This window comes from Syngnathoides biaculeatus, chromosome 14 (genome assembly GCF_019802595.1).
Source record: "Syngnathoides biaculeatus isolate LvHL_M chromosome 14, ASM1980259v1, whole genome shotgun sequence".
Lineage (NCBI taxonomy): Eukaryota > Metazoa > Chordata > Actinopteri > Syngnathiformes > Syngnathidae > Syngnathoides > Syngnathoides biaculeatus.
The window spans coordinates 11,723,149-11,747,044 of NC_084653.1; the positions used below are offsets into that span (position 1 = coordinate 11,723,149).

Sequence of the window (23,896 nt, forward strand, 5' to 3'; positions counted from 1 at the left end):
AAGTTTGCGTTTCCTTCTTCTCTTACGTTTTCCAATTTATTCCGAGGATTACCTCTGAATCTCGTTTCTTGCACTCGCTCATAAATTATGCATAACCGTAATGTGAAAGTGACAACACACAAGAAAATAATGTGCCAAATAATGATTGGTATGATCACGAGCGAATCAGAATACGATGCTGAAAAGTGTCAACCATTAAAATACAACATATGCGTAAAGGAAGGCGGAACTTCCTGTGTATGACGCCAACACTCCAGTCAACAGTGCAGGCCCCACCTTTTGTGTTGCTCACCGCCAGTCAATCAAAATACAAGCAAATCTTGACAGTTATCATCTTTTTCTACGCGGCTGCCGTCAATACTAACTACCGGTCATGTCGGGTTGGCTGTAACTGTCAAGATTTTCCGCTTAACGGCAAGTCACGCCATGACTGGTATGTAATGTTTCATCCTATTCTTCATTCACGTAATGCTAACAGGCTAATTTAGCTTGCTAGCAGGCTAGCTTGGATACGGCTAATCATCCCCCAAGTTAGCAATTAGCCACCGCTCTTGTCGCGTTTTCGACACACTCGAGAGTCGAACTAATTTCCGCCGCACCATCTCAAAAGATTTTTAAGCGCACGCAAGCTTAATAGGGTAAACTGCCTTGCCCTTGGTTTGAGAGATGAGGTTTGTTTAGCCACCGTTAGCGGTGTGTGTTCGAACTCTTGTGTGTGTTGTCCTTCACAGCGCCAGAACAGCCGCTAAAAGCAGACGAAATGGCTGCTTCTTTGGACGTAAACAGCAGCCAAAGAAGCTTTTTGCAACATGAAGACGCCGCGGGCAATCAGGTAAGAGTTTCTTGAAGTGGCTCTCGGAGGGGGGTTGAACCCCTCAGACGGGCAAGCCTTCCTCTCAGGCGCTGCAATAATAAATAAATAATTGAAAACTAGCCCGCCTTCTTCCTCGGCTCCTGGCGGTGAGACCGCCTGAAATTGTCGACAAGATGTAACAAAACACAAATGTGAATGTCTGAGGGGCTCAAAAGAATCATGTCAAGTCCTATCAACTAAAAATATATATCTGTTTGTGTCGCGTCACTTTTGTTTAAAGGAGGTGCCTTGACATACTAGTTTAATTCGTTCCCTGACCACGGTCTTGACAAAAAGCAACCTCAAATTACTTTTCCCCATTGAAATGATTGGAAATGCAATTAATTCATTCCAGCCGCACACATCCCTCATCTTTTTACAGAAGGTAAACTGGTAGGCTATAACAGTACACTTCATAAACACAGAGTGATAACATAGAATGGAAAAGAATAAATGGTTTTTGTGTCATGGTCAACAGGTACATCTCAATGAATTAGAATATGGGAGAAAACTAAAATAAATTAACTTTCATTCATAATAGTCATGAAATGTGGGAAAATCATTTTTTAGCAATTGAAAATAATGATTCGTGATAATTGTTTTTTTTCAAGCAAATGCCGATAGCTTCCCGTTACTCAAGACTAATACGATAACCAATGAATTATTCATATTTTTTTATTGTAGTATGTGCACAGGGAGGAAAGAAATCCTCAGATTTTTTTCTTACCAAATATGGCATTTCTACTACAACAAATTTCTAAAACATCAGATTCTTGATTTGCAGTTTTTTTTTTTAAATAGAATACCTTGTTTTCACTAGTTTATAAAATAATGAGCTTTAGCCATAGTAGCATCATAAAATGTGAATGTCAAATGGCATGTGCATTGAAATGAGTACACAATAGACCCAACATGCAGGTGCATGAAATGGACAAAAGCATTGCTCACCAGATATGGCAGTACTTGGTCAAACCCAGCAAGCGAGCAGGGTTAACGTCACACGTCCATAAATCAGTAGTGAAGCTTATATCCTTATTTCAATCTATCAGCGTACACAAGAGTGCTGCAATCACGTCGTATTTGGTTCGTAAATATAACATCCTTAAAATTGCGGAGGCTCAAAAGTACAAACCGTGGCTCAAAGTAGTTTATTAGCTAGCAAAAGCCTTAATGATGGTGAAGGTTTGTTCACCAAGTGGCAACATTTACATGATGAAAGTACGTATTGTTTTATCCATCTGGTCATCTTCGGCAAGGTTCTGTATTTGTAGCTGGCTTTGGTTTAGTACCATTGCAGGCATCTTCGTAAGCTTTCACAACACTGACCGTTGTAGCGATGACGTTTGGAGTGACTGATAAGGTTTGATGTTGAAGCGTACTAATTTTTTTCCCTCCTTGTAGAATGTTTGCAGAATATTTGCTGCAAATGGCAAGCCAAACATCTTCCTTGGAAACACTTAAATCTCACAAGATTCAATTTGAAGTTTATCGCACACTCCTCAGCTCACTGCACGTTTATGATTGGCTGTATTCAATGGAAACCTTTTTTTTTTCCTTTCACCCAGACACACTGGCACCAAAGTCTGGCTCCCGCTTCATTGGACTTTCCTTTTCATCCAATCTATTATCTCAGCGGCTTATTTTCACAAGGGTCCCAGGAGTGCTGGAGCATATTCCAGTTATCTTCAGACAGAAGGCAGGGTACACCTTTAACTGGTTGCCAGCCAATCACAGGCCACAAAGAAACAAACACCCATTTGCAGTCATAATTACACCTATGAACAATTCTGAGTCTCCAATGAATCCATGTTTCTGGGATGTGGGAGGAAGCTGAAGAGTGTCTGAAGAAAACCCACACAGTCATGTGGAGAAAATGCAAACTCCACAAAGGCGGGACTGGGATTTAAACCTTCTGTCTTCAGAACTGTGAGGCAAACGCTCTAACCAGTCGTCCACATTTTTTTTTTTTTTATCCGAGCTATTGTTATTGTGTTTTTCAATTGGCTGTCATAAATCCTCAAATCTGCCCAATTATTATCCTATAGTCACCTTTATTGATATAATAAATATGACTAGTATTTACTCCTTTATCAGTACAATATTTATCAATATTAGGTGTGGAGAGGCAGAAATTCTGAGGGTTTTAAAATTTTCCTTAGTTTAAAGGTCTCAATAATTAAGCGAAAATTAAAATGATCGATTCATTTATTGGTGGCAGAGTGCCACATTTGGTTAGGGCATTGGCCTCACAGTTCTGAGGACCGGGGTTCAAATCTCGGCCCCGCCTGTGCTCCTGTGCATGTTCTCCCCGTACCTGCGTGGATTTAATCCAAGCACTCCGGTTTCCTCCCACATCCCCAAAACATGCAACATTAATTGGACACTCTATATTGCCCCTAGGTGTGATTGTGAGTGCAACTGTTTGTCTCCATGTGCCCTGCGATTGGCTGGCAACCAGTCCAAGGTGTTCCCCGCCTCCTGCCCATTGACAGCTGGGGTATGCTCCAGCACTCCTGTGACCCTTGTGAGGATAAGCAGCTTGGAAAATGAATGGATTCATTTAATTCATTTAGTTATAGATTAATTAACTACTTTTGACATGTATGATTTATTGAGATGTACCTCTAACGCTCCATCCAGTACAGACAAACAAAATACATTAGACATCTACTTTATTACTCCTCTCAGTATGCCTCATTATTATTTTTCCTTTATTCTTTGGTAGAGGATGAAGAATGCAGTGCTGTGAAAAAGCATTGGCCTCCTCAATTTTTTATATTTTTGCATAGTTTCCCCACTTTTAATTTAAGATAAAATGTAAATATCAGCCAAATAGTGTACAAACGAAGTGAACTTAACTGCTGTTTTGAAATGGTGATTTAATTTTTTAGGGAGAGAAAATAGTCAGTTACTTAACCCTGTGTGAAAAAATAATGCCCCCCTAAACCTAATAACTGGTTGGGTTATCCGCAGGAGCAACAACTGAAATCAAGTGTTTTGTATAAATGACGAGTCTTTCACATCTCCGTGGAGATAATTTGTCCCAGTCTTCCTTGCAGAATGGATTAAATTCAGCAAAAAAAAAATTTGGGTTTTTGAGCATGAAAAGCCTTTATAAGGTAATTCCACTGCACTCAGATTCATGTCTGGACTTTGACTAGGAACTTGATGGGTGAGTATTACCCTTCAGCATTGTCTTTTAAAAAGCAGAATTCATGCTTCCATCCTTCATAAATTGTCCAGGTCCTGAAGGAGCTTAGCACCCCAAGACCATCACCCTTCCACCACGTTTGACTTGGTATGATTATCTTTTTTTCCTGAAATGCCAGATGTAATGAGAGACACACCTTTCAACTTTCATCTCATCAGTTAATATAGTATTCTCACAAAAGTCTTGGGAATCATACTTTTGGGGGGGGGCAAAAAGAAGACAAGCCTTGTGGTAACCTTTAGAGGCCCGCTACTCCTTGGAAGGTTCACCGGTGTTCTGTTTTCTCCATGTGAGGATAATGGCTCTCCCTGTTGTTTGATGGAATTCTAAAGCTTTTGAAATGGCTTATGTTACTGTTTCCACACTGAGATGTGAATTACTTTATTTTCTCAACTGAAATCTTGTCATCTTGTTGCAGAGTTGGTAGATTTTGTTTTCCTAAACAGTTTCTGTTTAGGTGATTTGTTGTTTGAACAGGTTTGGAGATAATTAGGCTTTAAGTGTGATCAGTGAAAATTCACCAAAAATTGTGATTAGGTACATTTAATTCAAAATTTAACATGAAGGGTAGTTATTTTTCCACACAGAGGCAGGTGAAAAAATTCTTAAATTAATTTACCATTTTAAAAAATTACCACTTAAGTTGACTTCAGTTCTAGTTGTCTATTTATATTTGTCTGCTCTTTAAGAGGGGAAACTATGCAAAAGTATAAGAATTTGAGAGAGGGTCAATATTTTTTCACAGCACTGTATATTCTGTGAGTTTTTCGGTTATCTGTTTAGATGTTGTCTTAAAATAAAAATGTGTTGCTTCAATGGTTTCTAGAATTGTGACTATCAGTGGCATTTTCCATTCTTGGCATGAAGTTAGCCAGCCGCCCTCAAACAAGCAAAATACATTGCGTGCGCTTGTTTTAAATACACAGCGTGTAATTGTCTCTGCTTTATTTTTTCTGTCATTGCACCTCAACTGGAAATGTCAAAAAACAACTTGAGGCTTCATTTTTTTATTTAAATATTCCCTATTTGCCAAACTGATGACCATTGCGAAGTCAGTTGAATTGAGTTTACCGCCGCAAATAGTGCTCGTGTCTCAAGTTTGCACTTGCAAGTCAAAGCAAATATTTGACCCAATGTTGGCATGTATCTTCTTAAACTCAAAATTTGGGTCGATCGTATCTCAAGGCACCACTGAATTTGGCCTATGTTAATGGCCACTCAATTTCTCCCCCTTAAATTTTACATGGTGGGTAGGATATTGAGTCGTCGTCCCTTGACCTGCTTGCAACCACCTGCACTAAGGTTGGCTCACCGGCATCAGAAGTGGACAGAGGTGATGCTGCCGGTGTGGTAAGTCGGCGCCTCTGGTAGATCTTTTAGAATTAGAAATATCAGATCATATGCCTTCCATTATAAGGTAATTCTCCACCACAGGCACAACCTCAATGGACATTCCGTTACCTGTACAATTCAAATGCAGTCCAATACACAAGCTTTCCAGGGTGATTGAAAAGTAACAGTCCTAGTTTAAAATACGAGTATTGCTAATACTGATTAGACCAGCAGGGTTTGAGGGTGTGTCCCAAGAATGGCGCGAGTCGGAAATAGTAGGTACGCTCATCAAGAATTTAATGACTTAATTGAAATAGGGAAAAAAATGTTTGAATGCCTGCTAGATTTGATTAGCATTCATTGGTACCGCCTTCCCGACGGAAGGAGCTGGAAGAGCTTGTGGCCAGGATGTGGAGGGTCCAAAAGGATCCTGCCCGCTCTGGTCCCAGTTCTAGTAACTCCTCAAGGGTGGGTAGGGTGGTAAAGCGCTGGCCTCACAGTTCTGAGGACCCGGATTCAATCCCGGCCCCGCCTGTGTTCTCCCTGTGTCTGCGTGGGTTTTCTCCGGGCACTGCGGTTTCCTCCTACATCCCAAAAACACGCAACATTAATTGGACAATCTAAATTTCCCCGAGGTGTGATTATGAGTGCCACCGTTGTCTGTCTCTATGTGCCCCGCGATTGGCTGGCAACCAGTTCACGGTGTATCCTGCCTCTTGCCCGTTGAAATCTCTGATAGGCTCCAGCTCTCCCGTGACCCTTGTAGTATAAGCGGCTTTGAAGATGGATGGATGGGTTTTGTTCTGTACTGTGTGTACATTAAGGAAAATAATTATTTTAGCAAGTGGCTGCATTATAAGAGACTAAAAACATTGTATGACTGTGAATTTCAGTTTTTCTTTAATAAGTCAGTAAAAATTTTAACAATTCCATTTTTTTCTGTCAATAAGGGTACTGTGTTTACATTGGGGAGAAGATATATTTTAGCAAGTGGCTGCAATATAACAGACTAAAAGCATTTTATGCCTGGGATATTTCAGTTTTTCTACATTAATAAGTCAGCAAAAATTGGTTTAGTACCATTGCAGGCATTCTGGCAAATTCTGTGTTTTCTGTCAATATGGGGTACTGTGTGTACATTAATTGGGAAATAAAATATTTTATCCAGTGGCTGCACAATATAACATAACTAATACATTCTTTACCCCTGTATGTATTACAACTCACTACTACTTTTCAGTCACCCTGTACAATGCTAATACCCAGTTTTGACATCGTATTTCGGAGCGATTGGATCTTTATTGAATTTTGCAGGTCTACCTAATGTTGTAGAATGTATAGGTGTTTACATAAAGTAACCCTTTAAATCCCTCCTTAATGGTATTTTAGGGAATTTACAGTTCAGTCTTAAGCCAGTTAAAAGATGGGACTAAACCGGATTAAAGTAGTCCTGCAGGGCCTGCAGTGAAAAGCTGCCTGTCAGTGATCTCAAGTCCATTTGTAGTGGCAGAGTAGCAAAGCTTGCAATTAAAAGGTTCACTCTTGCATTTTGGAAAAACTATGATTGACAGCTGTTTTCATATGTACAATGTAGGGGTTGCAGAAGTTGACATTCTCAAGTTTCCTGTGACATAAACAAAAAATTAATGCACAAATTTTAAACATCAAAGGGAAAAAAACAGTAATTATCAATACTAAGCAACAATGTAGAGCTCATACATCAAAATTACTTTTAACATTCACATTATAACACAAGAGCATGAATGGCTGGGTAACTGTTATGCTGGTGTTATATTTTCAGCAAAAGAAAAACAATCATTTTGGATAGAGATAGATGTGTTAATAGGGTGCCAGAGAATTGTTACTGTCACGTTAGTAAAAATGGAATGTGTAGCTGTATCACAAGAGCATATATGTTCTGTGTATGTATCCTTTTTTTCTTTTTTGTTCCCATCAATAATGCAGTGCAATATTTCTTTACTACTACTGGTGCTTCTTATCACATTCTCATGATTGACACCTCAGTTTGAGTTATCTTAAAGTGGAAAACACTCTTGGCAATGAACAAAATCACTGCATACTAACAATGCAACTGTTTAAAGGCATACGGTATTTGTTTGTCAGCCTTGGGTGTTGATAGCCACTTGTCGTCATGCAATAACCTATTTATCCATACACCACATTTATAGGACTCATGGACTTACCATTACCACAGACTGATAAATCAGACTTTTGTTAAGATGTGATTCATCCAGAGCTATCCATTTTCTAAGATCTAAGGCAGGGATGTCAAACTCATTTTTCTCGCGAGCCACATTGTTGTTCCGGTTTCCCTCAGAGGGCCATTATGACTGAATAAAAATATTTAATCATCTCATCATATTTACATCGTCAATTTAAGAAACTAGTTTTGAAATCAGAAATAAAAGGTAATGTGTTTTTCCACTATTCACATTTGCTAACACAAAAATGCTTGTTATCTCAACTTTATCATTTATGATATATGAACAATTTGAAATTTTGGTACACATTTTTGCAAGAATCATGGAAATTGACACTCCAGATTTGGCTTTGCGGGCCACATAAAATCGTGTGGCGGGCCACATCCGGCCCCCCGGGCTTTGAGTTTGAGACCTGTGATCTCAGGGAAGAAAATCCACCAAGCTCATACATGATTATGACACATTTTGACCTCGCTAAATGATTTCATTTGAAGGTTATAAGAATTCTTTGCTTTGCTTCTTAACATTATTAAGATTCCCTATTCCATGTTCTGGCATGGTTCCTGGTTCAGACATGGTTTGACATCACATATTCTGACACTTGCATGGGACATTTTCTTCTCAAGTACCTCATTTGCATTCTCACCCATATTTAAAGGGAAGATATCCAAATTCCTTACCAATCATAAAATTGCCAGATTGATACATAAACAATTGTAGGCAAGATGCTGCTTCACAAAACAATGAGACGCTTATTCATTAAGTCATCCTTTCTCAAGACAGCATTTATGTGCTTGTCTGAAAGGCTTACATCAAAGCCAAAATTTGCCTGTGACTCACAAATCAATTGTTATATGGATTTGCATGTGTGTAATATCCATCGTTTTCTCTCTTAGACTACAGATGAAACATCTGCTCATCTTAATGTGTCTGATAAATGGGAGGTATTGGCCCCCACCACAACTGGAAAGGATGATCCCGGGATGATACAGATCCAAGGCCAAGGAATACTAACGCCAAATGGACAGTACGTTCTTCCTCTCCAGAGTTTGCAGAGTCAACCGATTTTTGTGTCATCAGGAAGTGACACTGCCTCTGTCAATTCAGTGCCTAACATTCAGTACCAAGTAATTCCTCAAATTCAGAATGCAGACGGACAGCTGAGCTATGCCACCACAGGCATGGAAGGGGCAACTCTGAGTCAGGATGCAGCGGGACAGATTCAGATCTTGCCTGATGGTAGCCAGGGTCTCTGTGTGACATCCACTGCAAACATCCTTTCAAACAACCAGAGCCTCATATCACAGACTGGGAATATCCAGCCGATCCAGGGGATTTCTATTGGCAGCTCCGCATTCAACAACCAGGGTCAGGTTGTTACAAACGTGCCTATGGGTTTACCAGGGAACATCACTTTTGTTCCTATTAACAGCATAGACTTGGACGCATTAGGTCTATCTGGAGCGCAGACGATAGCGACAGGTGTCACCGCTGATGGCCAGCTAATCATGGCAAACCAACCAGGGAGTGGCTCCGAAAGTCAAGAGAAGACCAATGATCCCCTCTCACAAACACTACCAGTAAATGATGCTAACACCGAGCTTTTTGTGCCGACGTCTTCCTCCCAGCTACACAATCCGACCAGTGAAGCGAGTCTTCTGACCCAAGACACCTCGTTATCAAGTGTGACATCACAACAGTCTGACTCGTCCACTGCCCTCCAGCAGGGCTTCATCCAACAGACTCAAGAGCAGAACATCCAGGGGTCATCTGCTCAGCCCATCGTCCAGCTACAGCAGGTGCCTCTGCAAACCACCAACGGCCAGGTGGTCCAGTCAGTGGCTACAGGCAGCCAGGGTGTGCAAAATCTGCAGCTGATCAACCCTGGGACCTTCATCATCCAAGCCCAGACGGTGACCCCATCAGGCCAGATACAATGGCAGACCTTCCAGGTACAAGGTGTGCAGAACCTTCAAAACCTTCAACTTCCCACCACCGTCCCTCAGCAGATTACCCTGGCTCCGGTCCAGACGCTATCACTGGGTTCCAGTCCAGTCAGTGCAAACTCTGGGCAGATCCCCAACCTTCAAACAGTGACAGTCAACTCAGTTGCACAACAAGAAGGAAATGCAGACCTCCCCGGAGGTACACTGTTTATTGCAAACATTATGATTATACAAATAAATTGATCTGTAATGTTTTTAGGTATTGCTTTACAATATTTTCACGATCAGGTGGAATCCTTGCATCTCCAAAACCACTATATTCCAGGAAATCACAAACACCCTTTAACTTAAGTTACTAAACACTTCAAGTTGTTATTGTATTGTATTTTACTATCTGCTGTTGTTCAGGTTATTTTACCCCATCGCCATCATAAGACCTCCCCATAGTCATGTTCAATGACTAACATAATTTTGTTAAAAAAAAAAAAAAAGATTATTGCGCTGTCATTATTCAATTTGCCCCCGCCACTCTTGGCCATCAAAGTCTGCACTCACACTGAGCCCTTGACAGGAAAAAAGTGTTTAATACTTAACAAAAGCTGTTGGTTATGTCATCTTAAACCCTTATTTCAGAGGTTTAGCCAAAGATTGATGGAATAATATAAAGATGAGCTGACAGAAATTAATCATGCAAACTTACTTTCATGGCTGAAGGTAATTGCTTTATGGCTTTGTTTTGTTCTGCGACAAAGGATTAGAGCTATGTGTTTTTGACAAAACAAGACAGACGTTCTATCAATAGACAATACCAAGAGGCTCCCCCAGAGTCAACATGAGGTGAAGTATTGCGATATTTCGCAATTTAAGAATCCAATAGAGTAGATAGATTTGCTCTCAAGTTATCAGCAACACTTTAGGTTGGTTATTTAAAAAAAAAAAAATAGCATACCTTGTGTGGCCTGACCAAAATAAATAATAAATTGACCATGTTTGGACATTTAAGGTTGACGCCTGACTGTGACACCAGACTTATTGTGGTTAAAAATTGCAATTTACTGTATCATAATGTAATCTGTGATATATTTTTTTTCATTTAGCAAGGCCAAAAAAGTTATCTTACATACTTTAAGTTAAGAGAGAAAAAATGTTGTCATTTTACCTTCAGATAAGGTACAGCCATGTCACAATTGTGGCTTTTCTGCACTCTACAGAAATCCGGATAAAGCAGGAGCCGGACTCAGGGGACTGGCAGCTAAGCGCTGATTCTACCCTAAACACCAGCGATCTGTCCCACCTTCAGGTCAGGCTGGTGGAGGATGACGAGTATATAGGCCTGGGAGGCAAGAGGCTGCGTAGGGTGGCGTGCACTTGTCCCAACTGTAAAGAGTCTGGTGGGAGGTACGTTTCCTTGTGCACTTCCAAAACTGCACTGCCATTCTGTAAATAAATATTCTGGATGCTCATTTTGCTGTGCCATGTTCATCAGGGGAGCCGGGGTGGGGAAGAAGAAGCAACACATCTGCCACATCACAGGCTGTGGGAAAGTGTATGGAAAGACGTCACACCTGCGAGCACACCTGCGATGGCATTCGGGGGAGCGACCTTTTGTCTGCACCTGGATGTACTGCGGGAAGAGGTTCACACGCAGTGATGAGCTGCAGAGACATAGGAGAACACACACAGGTGCCCCACTCAATCAGTGTAATGGCTTCATTTGCGGGCTGGAATTTTTCAGCAAAGTGTTGGCTGAACTCCCAATTTGTACACACGCCAACAAAAAAAACTTAGCTAAACTACTTCTATATTAGCTATGGGGAAATTTAATTCCAGCTCTGGGTAATTCAAAGGCCAACTTTACTGTGTGGAGTTTGGATGTTTACTCTGTGGTTCTGTGGGTTTTTTTCTCCCACATTCCATAAACACAGGCGTGAGGCATGTCCTGATCTGATCACATGGTCGAATATGTAGTTATATCACGTGATGTTCTGAAAATCATGTGATAAACATCTGATTTCTTTAAATTCTTTAAAAATCAGACAATGCAATTTTTTTCCCCTCCTCAATTTGTCTCATTGCTAAGGTATACCTCTGATGAAAATTACAGGTCTCTATCTTTCTAAGTGGTAGAACTTGCACAATTGGTAGCTGACTACTTGTTTTACCCATTTTGTGCTGGTCGGGATGTGTGTGTGGGTGTGTGTGCGCTTGCTAGGCTTTACATGATTGGGATTGGGATTTATTTAAAAAAATAAATAAGTGGACCTATTTAAAGGTCAACTAACACGTAAAGCATGATTTTTAGTATGTTTTTAATTAAAAAAGTCAGCCAAAATTGACCCATCCATTTTTACACCACACATCAGGATGTTGCCCTATATGGATTTTTGCATCTCCCGCCATGAAAATCCTCTCAAGGCATTTGTGTTGGAGAAGAACCAGGAAGTGATGTTTTTTGCAGTAGCAGGGTCTAGTGTTTACATTGGTTTATACAAATTGTACTGGCAAAAATACTTGTTTTTTTTTCATTGTGTTAGCAGAGATGCGGGGTCGTTGTATTGCTGGATCTTGCTCCAACACTCGGGAGGATGGATTCACTCTTCACACTTTTGCAAAACACCCGGGTTGTGAAAAATGGATTGCACGGGTGCAAAGGACGAAAGCTTTGTGGGTTCTAAATGACAGGTAGATGTGTTTAGAGCTATAAAAAATAAATAATAGTTGTGGGGGACTAATTTGTCTCACAATTTATAGCATATGTTATTTGTGAATTTATAATAAATCCCCCCGGTCAAACCGGCAAAATATAACAAAGCACTTGTATTGCGTTTAAGACAATTTAATCACACACAAAACAATACAACACAAAAGAATCATAGAGATGAAGTACAAAGACAGTTTAGTAGCGTGTAACACAAGCTAACTATACGTATAGTCACCAAACTCAACTTCTCCGAAAGCAGCAATCATAAAAAGCTCATCCGCGTCCGACGACATAATCCTTCTCTCAGAACGTAACAAAAGATCCACGTCATAACTTCATAAAGTACGCCGGCGTTGATGTCGTCCCCCAGCCCGGCGTTGTTGTTGTCCGCCAGCGGACGACCCGACGTTAGCCTCGACGTGGAGGTGGATCGGGCGGGGAGGTGGTTTGGCCCCATGTGGGGAGGAGAAAGGAGCTCCCCCACCAGCCACCGGTCTAGTCATCCCTGGAGTAGTTACTTTGCCCGGCATGGGTCCTCCTCAGTATGCTACATACACAAGACTTGTAAAAGAGTTGGGAAATCGAACAATTATAGGCCTGTCCATTTGAATATTTCATTGGGTTCCTCATCTGTCTATCGGGGAGCCTGTTGTTAGTTAGAAGTGATCCGCATATAGAATCTAAATATGGCTCGAAATGAACTGCCCAAAAGGAGTTACGTCAGGAAGGGCATCCATTGTAAAAACTGTTCCTAACAAATATGAGCATTCATCTGAGATGACACGCTGTGGCGACCCCTAAGTGGACAAGCCGAAAGAAACTTACTTACTATGGCTCAAAACGATAGGGTTCTATTGCCCCGGTTACTTCACTCGATTTTGCGATGTTCTCTTCTTCGAAATGAGTTTCTGTCTCAGAAGGGGCGTCAGAAAAATCCGAAAATCTCTCTTGTTAATCTCCCTGAGCAGGTTCCACAGCGTCTTCTCAATGGCGACTGTCCCAGTGTAACATCTGCAAATGACGTTGCAGCCAATATGGCTGCCACTGGGATGTCGAGTGAGACTTCTGCAACGTTGTACATGATTGACGTGCTCTCCGCTCGTTTTTTTTTTTTCCATATAGACATTGAAATGAATAATATTATATGTATTTTTCATAACAATATCTATTTTAAATGTACATATGGTTTTCAGTTGACCTTTAAATGACTTATTCATTTACTGTCTATACTTGTGTGCGTAATTGCTCAGAAATATATTTACAATGAGTAATCTATATTTGTTCATCTATTTATGCCAGTGAGGTATAGTGACAGGCAGAACAAATTAATGGTCTTCTATTAAATGGAAGTAAGGACATACACTCATGTATCTACTTTTTGTGACCTTTTTTATTTTTTGGTGTGCTGTGAGATTTTTAATTGTAAAATATGTGCCTTGGCTCCATAAAATTTGAAATAATTGCTCTAGTCAGATCGTGTATTCTAATTAGTCAACTCAAATCAACATTGTAACATGATGAAAATAATGGGTGCTAAGTTATTGCAATCAAATTACTTTATTGTAATTAAAATACTTCACGCACTCAAACTATAGAGCATGATTCGACATAACGCCAGGATATTTACACCAACCGGTGGTAGCACTAGCTTGCTAGCCTACGTAACATTTTGCTGTCTGCTTGTTAGCCGTATCATATTAAAAGTATGTGAACATACCTCAAGCAAGCCTTACACAAACGTCTTCCCCTGAGCATGCTGAATATCAACACGTTTTTTTTCCCCACATCTTCATATAATATAGTCGGCGCAATCCACTTGTGTCATCCCCACCATAACAACTATCCGGTTGCATTTGCGTTAACCAGATAAAAGACCATTGCTCGTACTAACCAGGATCCGATGGTATCGGAGTACAGGATTTTACTGCAGTAGTCTGGTTTAGATCAATACCATGCTGCTGAGTTTAAATTTATTTATTTATTTTTTAAAACAAATATCACATATTTACAATACTACCCTAAAAGACACGGGAAAAATATGTAAATATTATTATATAAAAATAAAACTAGCCTTTGGAATAAAATATCCTGTGCACGGTGGTATCACGGAATTAATGTCTTTTGCAGAGCCAATCGTCATATTATGACATTAAAGCCAATCAGGATAAAATGCGATCTGATGAATGGGAATGGTTGTTAATCTGTTTTTGCACTGAGGACAAGGGGTGTTGAAAGTAGATAGGTGGATTTGGAAAGTGAAAGTGTGATGTCTAGTGTTAGATGGTTTAGCCTTTCAAAAAAAAACAATATAGTTGATTCAATATGAAAATTCTAATTGTTCTGGTAAACAGGAGCAAATCAATGTTGTTCAGCGACACACAGATTCAAGACCAACATTGGAAGACTCTTAAAAATTGGTGACCACAACATGGCATAGAGCAGCATTTCATTACACTTTCTGCTGAAACCGCTATCCGTTAGCAATTACTGTACAGGTGAACCCAGAAGATTACATACAACGAGCAAAAACATTTCATTTCTTTGTCTCACTGTCTAAAGTAAAATCATACAAAACCTCTCTTATTTAAAGTCAATCAGGATCACTAATATTATTTTTTGTTAAATGTCACAATTGTGAGAGAATTTTTTTAGATAATTTCACATTATTTTCTTCTAGGTCAAAATTTGACATACATTTCCTTATTTTGGCTTGCATCTACTCTGAACTGCATGACTTGGGTCAAACTTTGTAGAAGCTTCTGACAGTACTTTGCTAGAATCCTGGTGCATTCCTCCTGGCAGAACTGGTATAACTGATTCAGTTTTTTCGGTAGCCTTGCTTGCACACTCCTTTTCAGATCTGGCCACAAATTTTCAATGGGATTCAGATCAGGGCTTTGTGATAGCCACTCCAAGACATTGACTTTATCCTCAAGCCACATTTTGTTAGTATTGTTGGGGTCGTTGTCCATTTCGAAGACCCATTTGGCCTCAAGTTTTAGCTTCCTGGCTAATGTCTTGAAATGTTGAAGAACTCCAGTTCCTGCTGCAGCATGTTAGCCCCACGTCATGATTCTGTCACCTCCATGCTTTACAGTTGCTAAAGTGTTCTCAAGCCCACAAGCTTTCTCTTTCCTCCAGATGTAACGTTGGTCATTATGACCCAACAGCTCCACTTTAGTTTCATCAGACCACAGGACATGTCTTCAGAAGTTAGATTCTTTGTCTTGGTGTCTTTTTGCAAACTGTAATCTTTTTTTGTGTCTTGAGGAGCAATTGCTTCATTCTCGGTGAGTGGCCTTTCAGCCCATGTTCGTGCAGGACTCAATTTACTGTGGATCTTGACACTTTCTTACAAGCTTCATCCAGCGTCCCCACAAGTTGTTTGCTTTTGTTTTGGGGTTGATTGTACATTTCAGACCAAAATATGTTCATCTCTGGGAGAACAGAGACCATGTCCTTCCTGAGCGGTGTGATTGCTGGACATTCCTATGTTGTTTATACCTGCACACGATGGTTTGAGCAGATGAACGTTCCACCTTCAAGCATCTGAAAGTTGCACCCAAGGATGAGCCAGTGCTCCACAATTCTTTTTCTGATTTCCTCTCTTATTTGTTTTTATTTTCCCCATGATTTCAAACAAGGAAGCAGTGTGTTTGAGGCGTGGCCTTAAATGTATCCCCATGTGTGCTGTCAAATAACATTAAAGAAAATAATAATTAAATTCCATCGTACAGCTTATAAGTCACACAAATGGGGGAAAAAGTTCCTGCCATTTGAAAATGGCTGTGTAGGCATTTTATAGCCACTGTATTTCTTCTGATGTGTGACTGGCAGACCTTTCTAAGATTCGATATCTCTTGTTTTGGCAGGCGAGAAGAAGTTTGTGTGCCCTGAATGTTCCAAGCGCTTCATGCGGAGTGATCACCTGGCCAAGCACATCAAAACTCACCAGAACAAAAAAGGTGTGAATTCTGGTAACACTATGGTGACATCCGTGGAATCGGCAGGGTCCTCGGACAGCCTCATCACCACACCGGGCGGGACTACCCTCATCCTCACAAACATCCAGCAGGGCTCCAACAATGCCCAGGACATCCTGGCCAATGCGGAGATCCCCCTGCAGCTCGTCACCACCTTAGCGGCCAGCGAAATCATTGAGTGATTGACCCCCCTCTCCCCCACCACACACACAGACACAAAAACTCACGTGATATGGTTCTTGTATACTCCTTCCTGCATTTTTATTCCAATTTTGAAGAAAAAAAAATTATATATATACATATATATATTTTACCATTGAATGAGGGTCTTGTCCACTCTGCTATGAAGTGGAGGTAAGAATAGGAAAAAGACATTGCAGTAATTACACAAGGAAATGCCTTATTTTGTACAATAATGTAGTTGTAGGTTAGGGTGTCCTCAATCAACATTTTTAACATTTTCTTACTTTAACCTTACATCCTTGTTCCCGTTTTTCTTTGAGCCAAGAGAAAGTTTTGCCTCCAAGTAATTTCTGTCCTCTTTAATTACTGTCTTTGATGCAAATGTTTTTTTTTTTTTATTTTATTTTCTTTGTGGTGCATTTTCCCACACTCACACGCGTGCTTCCAATTTAGCAATTCTTACACTGCAATTTTGTAGGTGAAAACATTTTTTTTTCCAGTTTCACTACAAAAGGACCAACGCGTCATCAGATCATTAGCTAGTTTCCACGATACAGATATGTATCTTAACAACATAATGTTTTTACAACTAATGGCAACGCTCTCAAAAGGGTAATTGTGAGTAAATGCATTTTTAAGACTTTGTGGAGGACTATTTTTTTTTTTTTTTTTTTGAAGCTGTTTTGGGTGACAGTTGCCAAATTTGCTCAGGGTGAGTGGTGACTGCATGACAAGTTCAAAATTTCCCCTGCACTGTCTCATTTTGTCGGACTAATCTTTTCAGATGGACCAAAAGCTCAGAAGAATGTTGGCACTGCAATTATACCGGTTCTTATTTAGTTATTAGCCATGACATCTTTTCCCATTTGGCAACGACCCTTGTTTCTTTTACCCAATCATCTCAGCTGTGCAATTCACAATCAGTCCAATTTAAGTGTAAATGTCATTTTGAAGGTGGTACTTTGAATTTTGAACTGCACTGTCCTCTTGTAATGAATCATTGTCTGCATCCATGTCAGCAAATATGTATTTGTATAGATTTTTATATAATGTGTTGCATTTCCATTTTAAATGTTTTTATTTCTGCCCCGACATCTAAAGGAATACGTGAAATGTTACTTATGTACGCATTGTCCTCTTCAGCTGACACAAACTGTTCCTTGTGTGCTAAGAATTGCAGTTTTTACTTTATAACTGTACAAAAAAACAGTATAAAAATTTCTGTTACACACATTTCCAAGTTTTTTTTTTTTTTTTTGTTTTGGTTGTTTTTTTGTGTATCCAAAGTGAAGTGTCACTTTCAACCAACTTGAAAGTTTGTTGCTGAGGTTTCATTCTCGCCTCTTCAGCCTCCTCTGCGACAGCATGATCCAGCAGATGTCACTATAGCCAAGGGAGAGGCACAGAGGCGTAATTGACCCTTTGACCTTGTCTGTTTGGCGTTGCAAAGACCAAGTCAGAAGTCAGCTCGGGCCAATAGGAGGTGAGCTCTCACTCGAAAATATCAGGAGCTTGTCATGCTGTTGGAGAAAGTCACATGACTAAACACAACCTGCAGGGGTGAGTGTTGAGTTGAAATGTCAGGTAAGTAGAATTTATTCCTTCTGAGTATGTTGTTGTTTTTTTGGGTTGTGTAGAACTGGACTGCATCACAATGAGCTTTATGTGATATTCTTCCCCTCTCAGTATTCCAAGTCACAATGAGTGTTATTTTTGTAAAGTCAGATTTGATATACAGTGGGTCTTACATATGGACAGTTGTACCTTTGTTTCATTGTCATAGAAACTAAGAGCAAATTTAATTTGAAATAAAAAATTAATATAAAATAGCAAACGGCAAATAGTTAAGCGTACAACTATTGTTCAACCAATAGGGATGGTCTGGCTAGAGAAGACAATGACAAATCGATTTACCAAGCAACATAGAGATTCACTGTATTTACTTTATAGGCCTGCATAAAAATGATGTGAACTGGCCCACAGGGTCTGGAATTTGGCACTCACAAAATGGTATATTCTGCAGTGTGAATGTAAATGTGTCCCCTGTTCACTATAAGTAGTGTTTCCCAACCTTTTAGGGAGTAAAAGTGTGTATCACAGGTATCAATCACAGGTTGTTATTTTTCTTTTTTTTTCTCACAAGTTATGGACCTTTTGTTATTCTGATGTATGAATGGCAGCAGGTGTATCCTCAGGTTAATTGTACTTTTTGCTATTTGGTGGAGTTGCATTTAATTGTACTGCCTGTCAGGATCACTCACTGCATGGAGTAACAAAAATACATTATTTTTACTATTTGGTATTTGTAGCCATTAAGCGAAACTAAATAATTTCCCATGGCTCTGTGGTTAAGAATCACTGCACTACAAGGGGTGGAGGCATGATTTCGTTTTCACACTGAGATGTTCCCGAGGTCCTATTGCAATACGGGCTACTCTTAGCACGTGTATTTTGGGACCTTTCTGTGCAGACTTCCCAAGTCCACCTCGTTTCTGCATTAGTTTCCTCAACAACTAAAAACATCTAAGGTCGATTGCCAATCCTCTTCATTGAACCACCGTGCTGAGACAAGATCTGGATTTAGTTAGGTTCACAGTAGTGACCTTTTCTTCTTCAGAGATGGGTTCAATGAACAAAGATTGCAGTACATTGTACATCTAAATAATGAAGTAGTGCTGGAATGGGACGCTTTACCAATTAGACCTCATTGATGTTTCTTTTAAATATTGTGTAAAAGGAGCACACGTGAATTATAAGTTTGAGTGACCACTACATTTTAATGTGTATGAACATACTTAAAATAGTTGATGAAAAGCTTTATGGGGTAAATCACTATGCTTTTATTTTGTCAGAAAATAAAAAGTAAGAATATAAAAAGCAAGTAAATGTGCCGCTATTTAAAGAGACCTTGTCGCTCCTTTCATTTGCATAATTTAATGAATCTGTCTCATTGTAATGCAATACCAAATGCAGCAAGAACATAGAATGACAGTTTGAGTTAATGAAATGTGTTAACGGTATCATCATTTACTTGTATGTTAATTAGCGCAATTAATTTCCTTTGCGCTGTAATCTGAATATTACAATAATCTTTGCTCCCCTGCAGGAATGAAATCTACAATGCACACACCTTTGGGACAATGTGCATAAAGCATCACCTTCTCTGCTTCAACCGGAGGCACATTTGACAAATGTGAACTCCTTTGACCGCTTATTCTTTCTGATATTATTAGTCTGAGCATTACTAGGTTTACGATGCTAGAAATCACAATGAGGAATGGAGAACTGCTTGACGTCATTCTTATGCTGCATGATCTCCCCCCATTTGAATTCTCTCTTTTAAGTGCTAGGAAGACTAGGACAAATTAAAGGAGATTTTCTCAACACTGTTGAAAAACTTAGGACCACACAAAAAGTTCTACTCATACAACAAGTAGACACTCTGTCTTTTTGTTGTTTTCTTGTTTCTAAATACACGCTTGAAGATAATTGTTAGAAAGACTTAAACTATTTGATACTTACAGATTTTTTTTATTTATATTTTTTTTTGGGTGAGGAAGGGGGTAGCCTGGCTAAAATGGCACCCAGTGATGCATATCAGGGCTCAGGCATAAATTCCCCCTCCAGCAGGGGAATTTGAGCACCCTAGATTTTGATTAGTGGTTATCCACCGCAATTGCGAGTTATTTAGTTGTTACTTCTTGTGAAAGCCTGTTATCTTGCACGTTGGCTGGTCACTTGCCTATCGTCGCAGTGTGGAAAGCTCCATAACAGCTCTGTGGGATGTATTTAGGAGGATATATTGTCACGGCTCAGGCGTAGGGATGTATTGGCACAAGAAAAAGGCTAAATGAAGTAACCTCAATTTTTACAGGCCATAGCAGTTATTTGGTTGAAAGTTGGCAGTTAAGCGATGCGTGTTTTCGGCACATTCAGCGGACACGCTGAGGGCATTTTAGAGTGGACAAAACAACTTCATTTTTCACAATCTTGAAACGTTTAGTTGTAGGAGACATTCTCTTTTTTTATTCAAAGTGGGTAGGGTTGTTAACAACACTGTTCTGTGTGGAGAAGACATTTATTTTCAATTTACAGAAACTGGTGATTAATTTTTTTTCTCCTAACTGAAGATGTATTGGCACTGACTACTAGCATCGACGGGCAAATGCTGTAATCATGAAATCGCATTTCCAACAATATAGGATTCAGGCTTACGATTTGTAACATTTACCGTGCAAATGACATGTTTCATTTCTACTGTCCCTCACATACAAAACACTACAGGGATGAAGGCGTCTTCGTCTGCATTTGGGTGCAGCCTTTGCGGTTTTCCTCCAGTCGTGGTAAGATGGGCCTGCAATTTTGCCAAATGACTGTTATTTTCCTTTCTCAAGAAACAAGTACAGCACAATGGATTGTTGGTGTCACACATCTGCATCTGTGTAAATCCGTTTTGTGTTTAAACCACCTAAGATTAAGAAGGTACAGAATCTTTCATATGGACTCAACGTGTCATCCTGAGTGCCACACTGCTTAGTGATTAGTTTACTGGTGCATGTTTTTTTTTCTTCCGTCCTGCCAGGATTGGAGGATGTCCTTATTGGTGGCACATTCCTGTCACACTCTGCCCTTGATCAACTGCACCAGCCAGACAATAGCACTGATCATTTTCCCCCGGCAAGGAAACTCAGCATGGATCAGCTCAATAACCTGATATTCTCAGTCTACTCAATGTAGACAATTTAGCACCAGGTCAGCACCTTTCTCTCTGCTTTTTAAATCTCAGACAATTTGGTGACCTCCCACCTGAGCACTGACAGGTCCAAAGGAGACAAAACACAATTGTAGCTCAAGCAAGCAAGCTGCTTGTGACGTGACAGTGTGTTTATGTCTATATCCCTCAAGGTGATACCTGGTGTGGGACAAGGAGGGATTGGGGGGTGCTATTATGCAAACTCGATATCCAGCGTGCTTTCAGATTACATTTTTCATGTCTTTCCCGTCTTCGGTTACCGCCATACATGCATGTCTGGATGTGGATGTTTAAATTGCTGTGGTTACAAATCATTTTCCATCAATCAGTTACATGGCCAGGTGCCTTTCAGCTTCAGATTAAACACTCCTTGTAGCTGGGGGGAATTATGTCCAGGACTACCCTTTTTTTTTTCCAGGGATGGGATTTAAATCAGATCACTCTTTATTGTGGAATTTCTGCCCCGCTGTTTTGAATTTACTGTTATCTGCATCCAGCTGTGAAAATGGAATCAACAACAATGTGACCCCCTCCCTCACATCGCCCACATGATGATGTCCATTCAGTCTAATTTTACTGACCAGACAATTGCATAAGATGATATAGAGAAGCGGCTGCATAGTTTGCGCTGCTATGCAAAATAACTCCTTCATCACTCACCTCAAGGTCAGATCTGACAGCCGCGCTCCAACTTCCTTGAATTGAGTCTGAAGTGAGAAGTGTGCTCTTGATGTTGTCTTTTGGTGACAAAAGCAGGCTGTTAGCATTATTCATCCTGTTGGAAGACAATTTCAGATATGACAGAAGACGTTTGTGTGCCTGGAAATGTACATTAAATGGTGTCAACGACATCCTCTGAGGTCGCGGCAGAGTCCCCCTGCGGAGAGTGCGAGCTGGCGAGAATCTACACTGAGGCGTGATGGCTCTGTGGCAGCTTTGACACAGGTAATATGCATGCAGGGTGACAGTGGTGGTGATGTGCTGCAGAGACAATAATGTACATATCATTTTCCTCCCTGACTGATTGAAGACTGTAATCTGTGCTGGACTTTGGCTCTGATTACACACGTCTCAGGGAGGAAAACAAGGACTGAAGAGGACTCAAGTCTGCCTCGAAGGTGAGCTCAATTTTGGTCCCATTTATACCTTTGTAACGAATGTCAGATGGAATGCATCTGCTAGGTGGTCGTCAAACAGTGGCTATCTAAAAGATGACACTAGAACAGGACATAAGGTCACCCTATTGCCATTTTTTGGATAGTCGCACATCCTTGCCTTAGTGAAAATGAAACCATCAGCTGTAGAGGGAGCTGTGGAGCAATAGAAAATAAATACCCAAACTATTTATTCCTCAGTGCCACTAAAAGACTGTTCAGTAAAAACTACATGAAAATCTTTTTGTTCATATTTTCTTTGACCATGTAATTCACAAACTAAAGTCCTTATGGGCCATTCCGCTGAATTTGAGCCATTTCTGGCAAGAAATAAAATGTGTACATGCACAGTTAAATCAACGGTGCTATTTTAAAATCAAGCTGAGTCCTACACATTGATCTGATTGCATATTTTAAAAAATGCAATTGAGAAGATTAAATGATCATGAACACTGGAAAAATAGCATTTATCTGTCCCCGATTCCCAAAATTTGATTTTGCCATAAAAAGTACAAAATTTAATTTAATCAGAATATATTTTTCACATATTTGTGTAACTCCTTATCTTAACAATACTTTGAGATGCTTTATTTAAAAAGAAAACAAATTCAAATTCACACTTCTGCAGTGTCCCTGGGTTTTCACTCAGTCCTATTACCTTAGTATATTATCCTTTTCTAATTATTTGCGATAATCCACAAATCACACGGTCAAGAGGAAGTTGCATCATTTAGATCTTCTGCAGGATGTGTATTTGATATTTTAGTCATAACTGGGGAGATTAAAATACCAGCTCACTCTGGCCACCTAAATCTTTTTTTTATCAGTAATTTATTTTCAAGATGGATTTTTCTTGCTGAGTCACTGTCATGTTCTAAATATGTTAGCATGCTAGCAGGAGTCCCATGCGACTTTTATTTAATAATTCAATGCTACAAACTAAACTCCTGCCGCTCAAATTAGGAGTTTGCAGTACAATAAAACAATGACAGCGAAAATAAGTTTGCCTAGAGTAGCCCAATAGACATTTTGAGGATTTATGAAGTGATTGATCATATTGATTTGACTGTATTGTTAGTGAGTGAGTGTTACAACAAGCTAATGGCATTGATTTGGGGAAGCATCCCAGATGCATTGCTATGTGAAAATGTTGGTTGATGTCTTACTGACGGCATAATGACTGCAGTCTAAAAATTATGGTTTTATGACATGTAATGTCACAAACACTTTAGTACATTCTTGGGTTGTGTTTTTAAATGTTGCGGCTAAGACAGTGCGGTTGATCTCCTTGTACCTCACTCCACTCTCCCTCCCGTGCCAGTCTTAAGAAAGGTTGCGGCACCAAAATGTCAGGCACTTAATAGCACAACCACTTGGACTTTTCGCTATCTCGGGAGTGATGCTGAGGGGTTTAGTTACAGAAAAATCAAATATTACCGGCCTGCTCTGATTGCACTAACTCTAGTCATTACAAACAAGTCAAAGCTAGAAAAGTGATTGGATGAAAGCTCGTCTTGCAAAAAACTCCTACAGGGCACTTATAAATTGTGGCGCTATT

The 23,896-nt window shown here is 39.9% G+C and overlaps 1 protein-coding gene and 2 long non-coding RNA genes across 5 annotated transcripts in view; all 3 read left to right on the plus strand.

Moving 5' to 3' along the window:
* Window positions 1-223: 223 nt before the first annotated feature.
* sp3a (sp3a transcription factor) lies at window positions 224-17,663 on the plus strand. 3 transcript variants are annotated; one of them, XM_061842018.1, is made up of 8 exons: window positions 224-433; window positions 732-832; window positions 5,319-5,414; window positions 8,515-9,763; window positions 10,776-10,962; window positions 11,051-11,247; window positions 12,102-12,246; window positions 16,138-16,310. In XM_061842018.1, the coding sequence occupies exons 1-8, from the start codon at window positions 427-429 to the stop codon at window positions 16,160-16,162; spliced, it is 2,007 nt and encodes a 668-aa protein (XP_061698002.1). In that variant the 5' UTR covers window positions 224-426; the 3' UTR covers window positions 16,163-16,310. The 3 variants fall into 3 exon arrangements, with proteins under 3 accessions (XP_061698002.1, XP_061698000.1, XP_061698001.1); XM_061842016.1 differs by lacking the exon at window positions 12,102-12,246 and having other exon boundaries at window positions 225-433; window positions 16,138-17,663; XM_061842017.1 differs by lacking the exons at window positions 5,319-5,414; window positions 12,102-12,246 and having other exon boundaries at window positions 225-433; window positions 16,138-17,663.
* A 115-nt stretch (window positions 17,664-17,778) lies between these two features.
* LOC133512540 (uncharacterized) lies at window positions 17,779-21,796 on the plus strand. The gene is made up of 3 exons (XR_009798206.1): window positions 17,779-17,914; window positions 20,826-20,913; window positions 21,014-21,796. It is a non-coding gene; the product is annotated as an uncharacterized LOC133512540 (long non-coding RNA).
* A 2-nt stretch (window positions 21,797-21,798) lies between these two features.
* LOC133512539 (uncharacterized) overlaps window positions 21,799-23,896 on the plus strand; it is a 45,699-nt gene continuing 43,601 nt past the window's right edge. The window contains exons 1-2 of the long non-coding RNA XR_009798204.1: window positions 21,799-22,129; window positions 22,215-22,302. This is a non-coding gene — a long non-coding RNA (uncharacterized LOC133512539). The remainder of the gene's footprint in view (window positions 22,130-22,214; window positions 22,303-23,896) is intronic.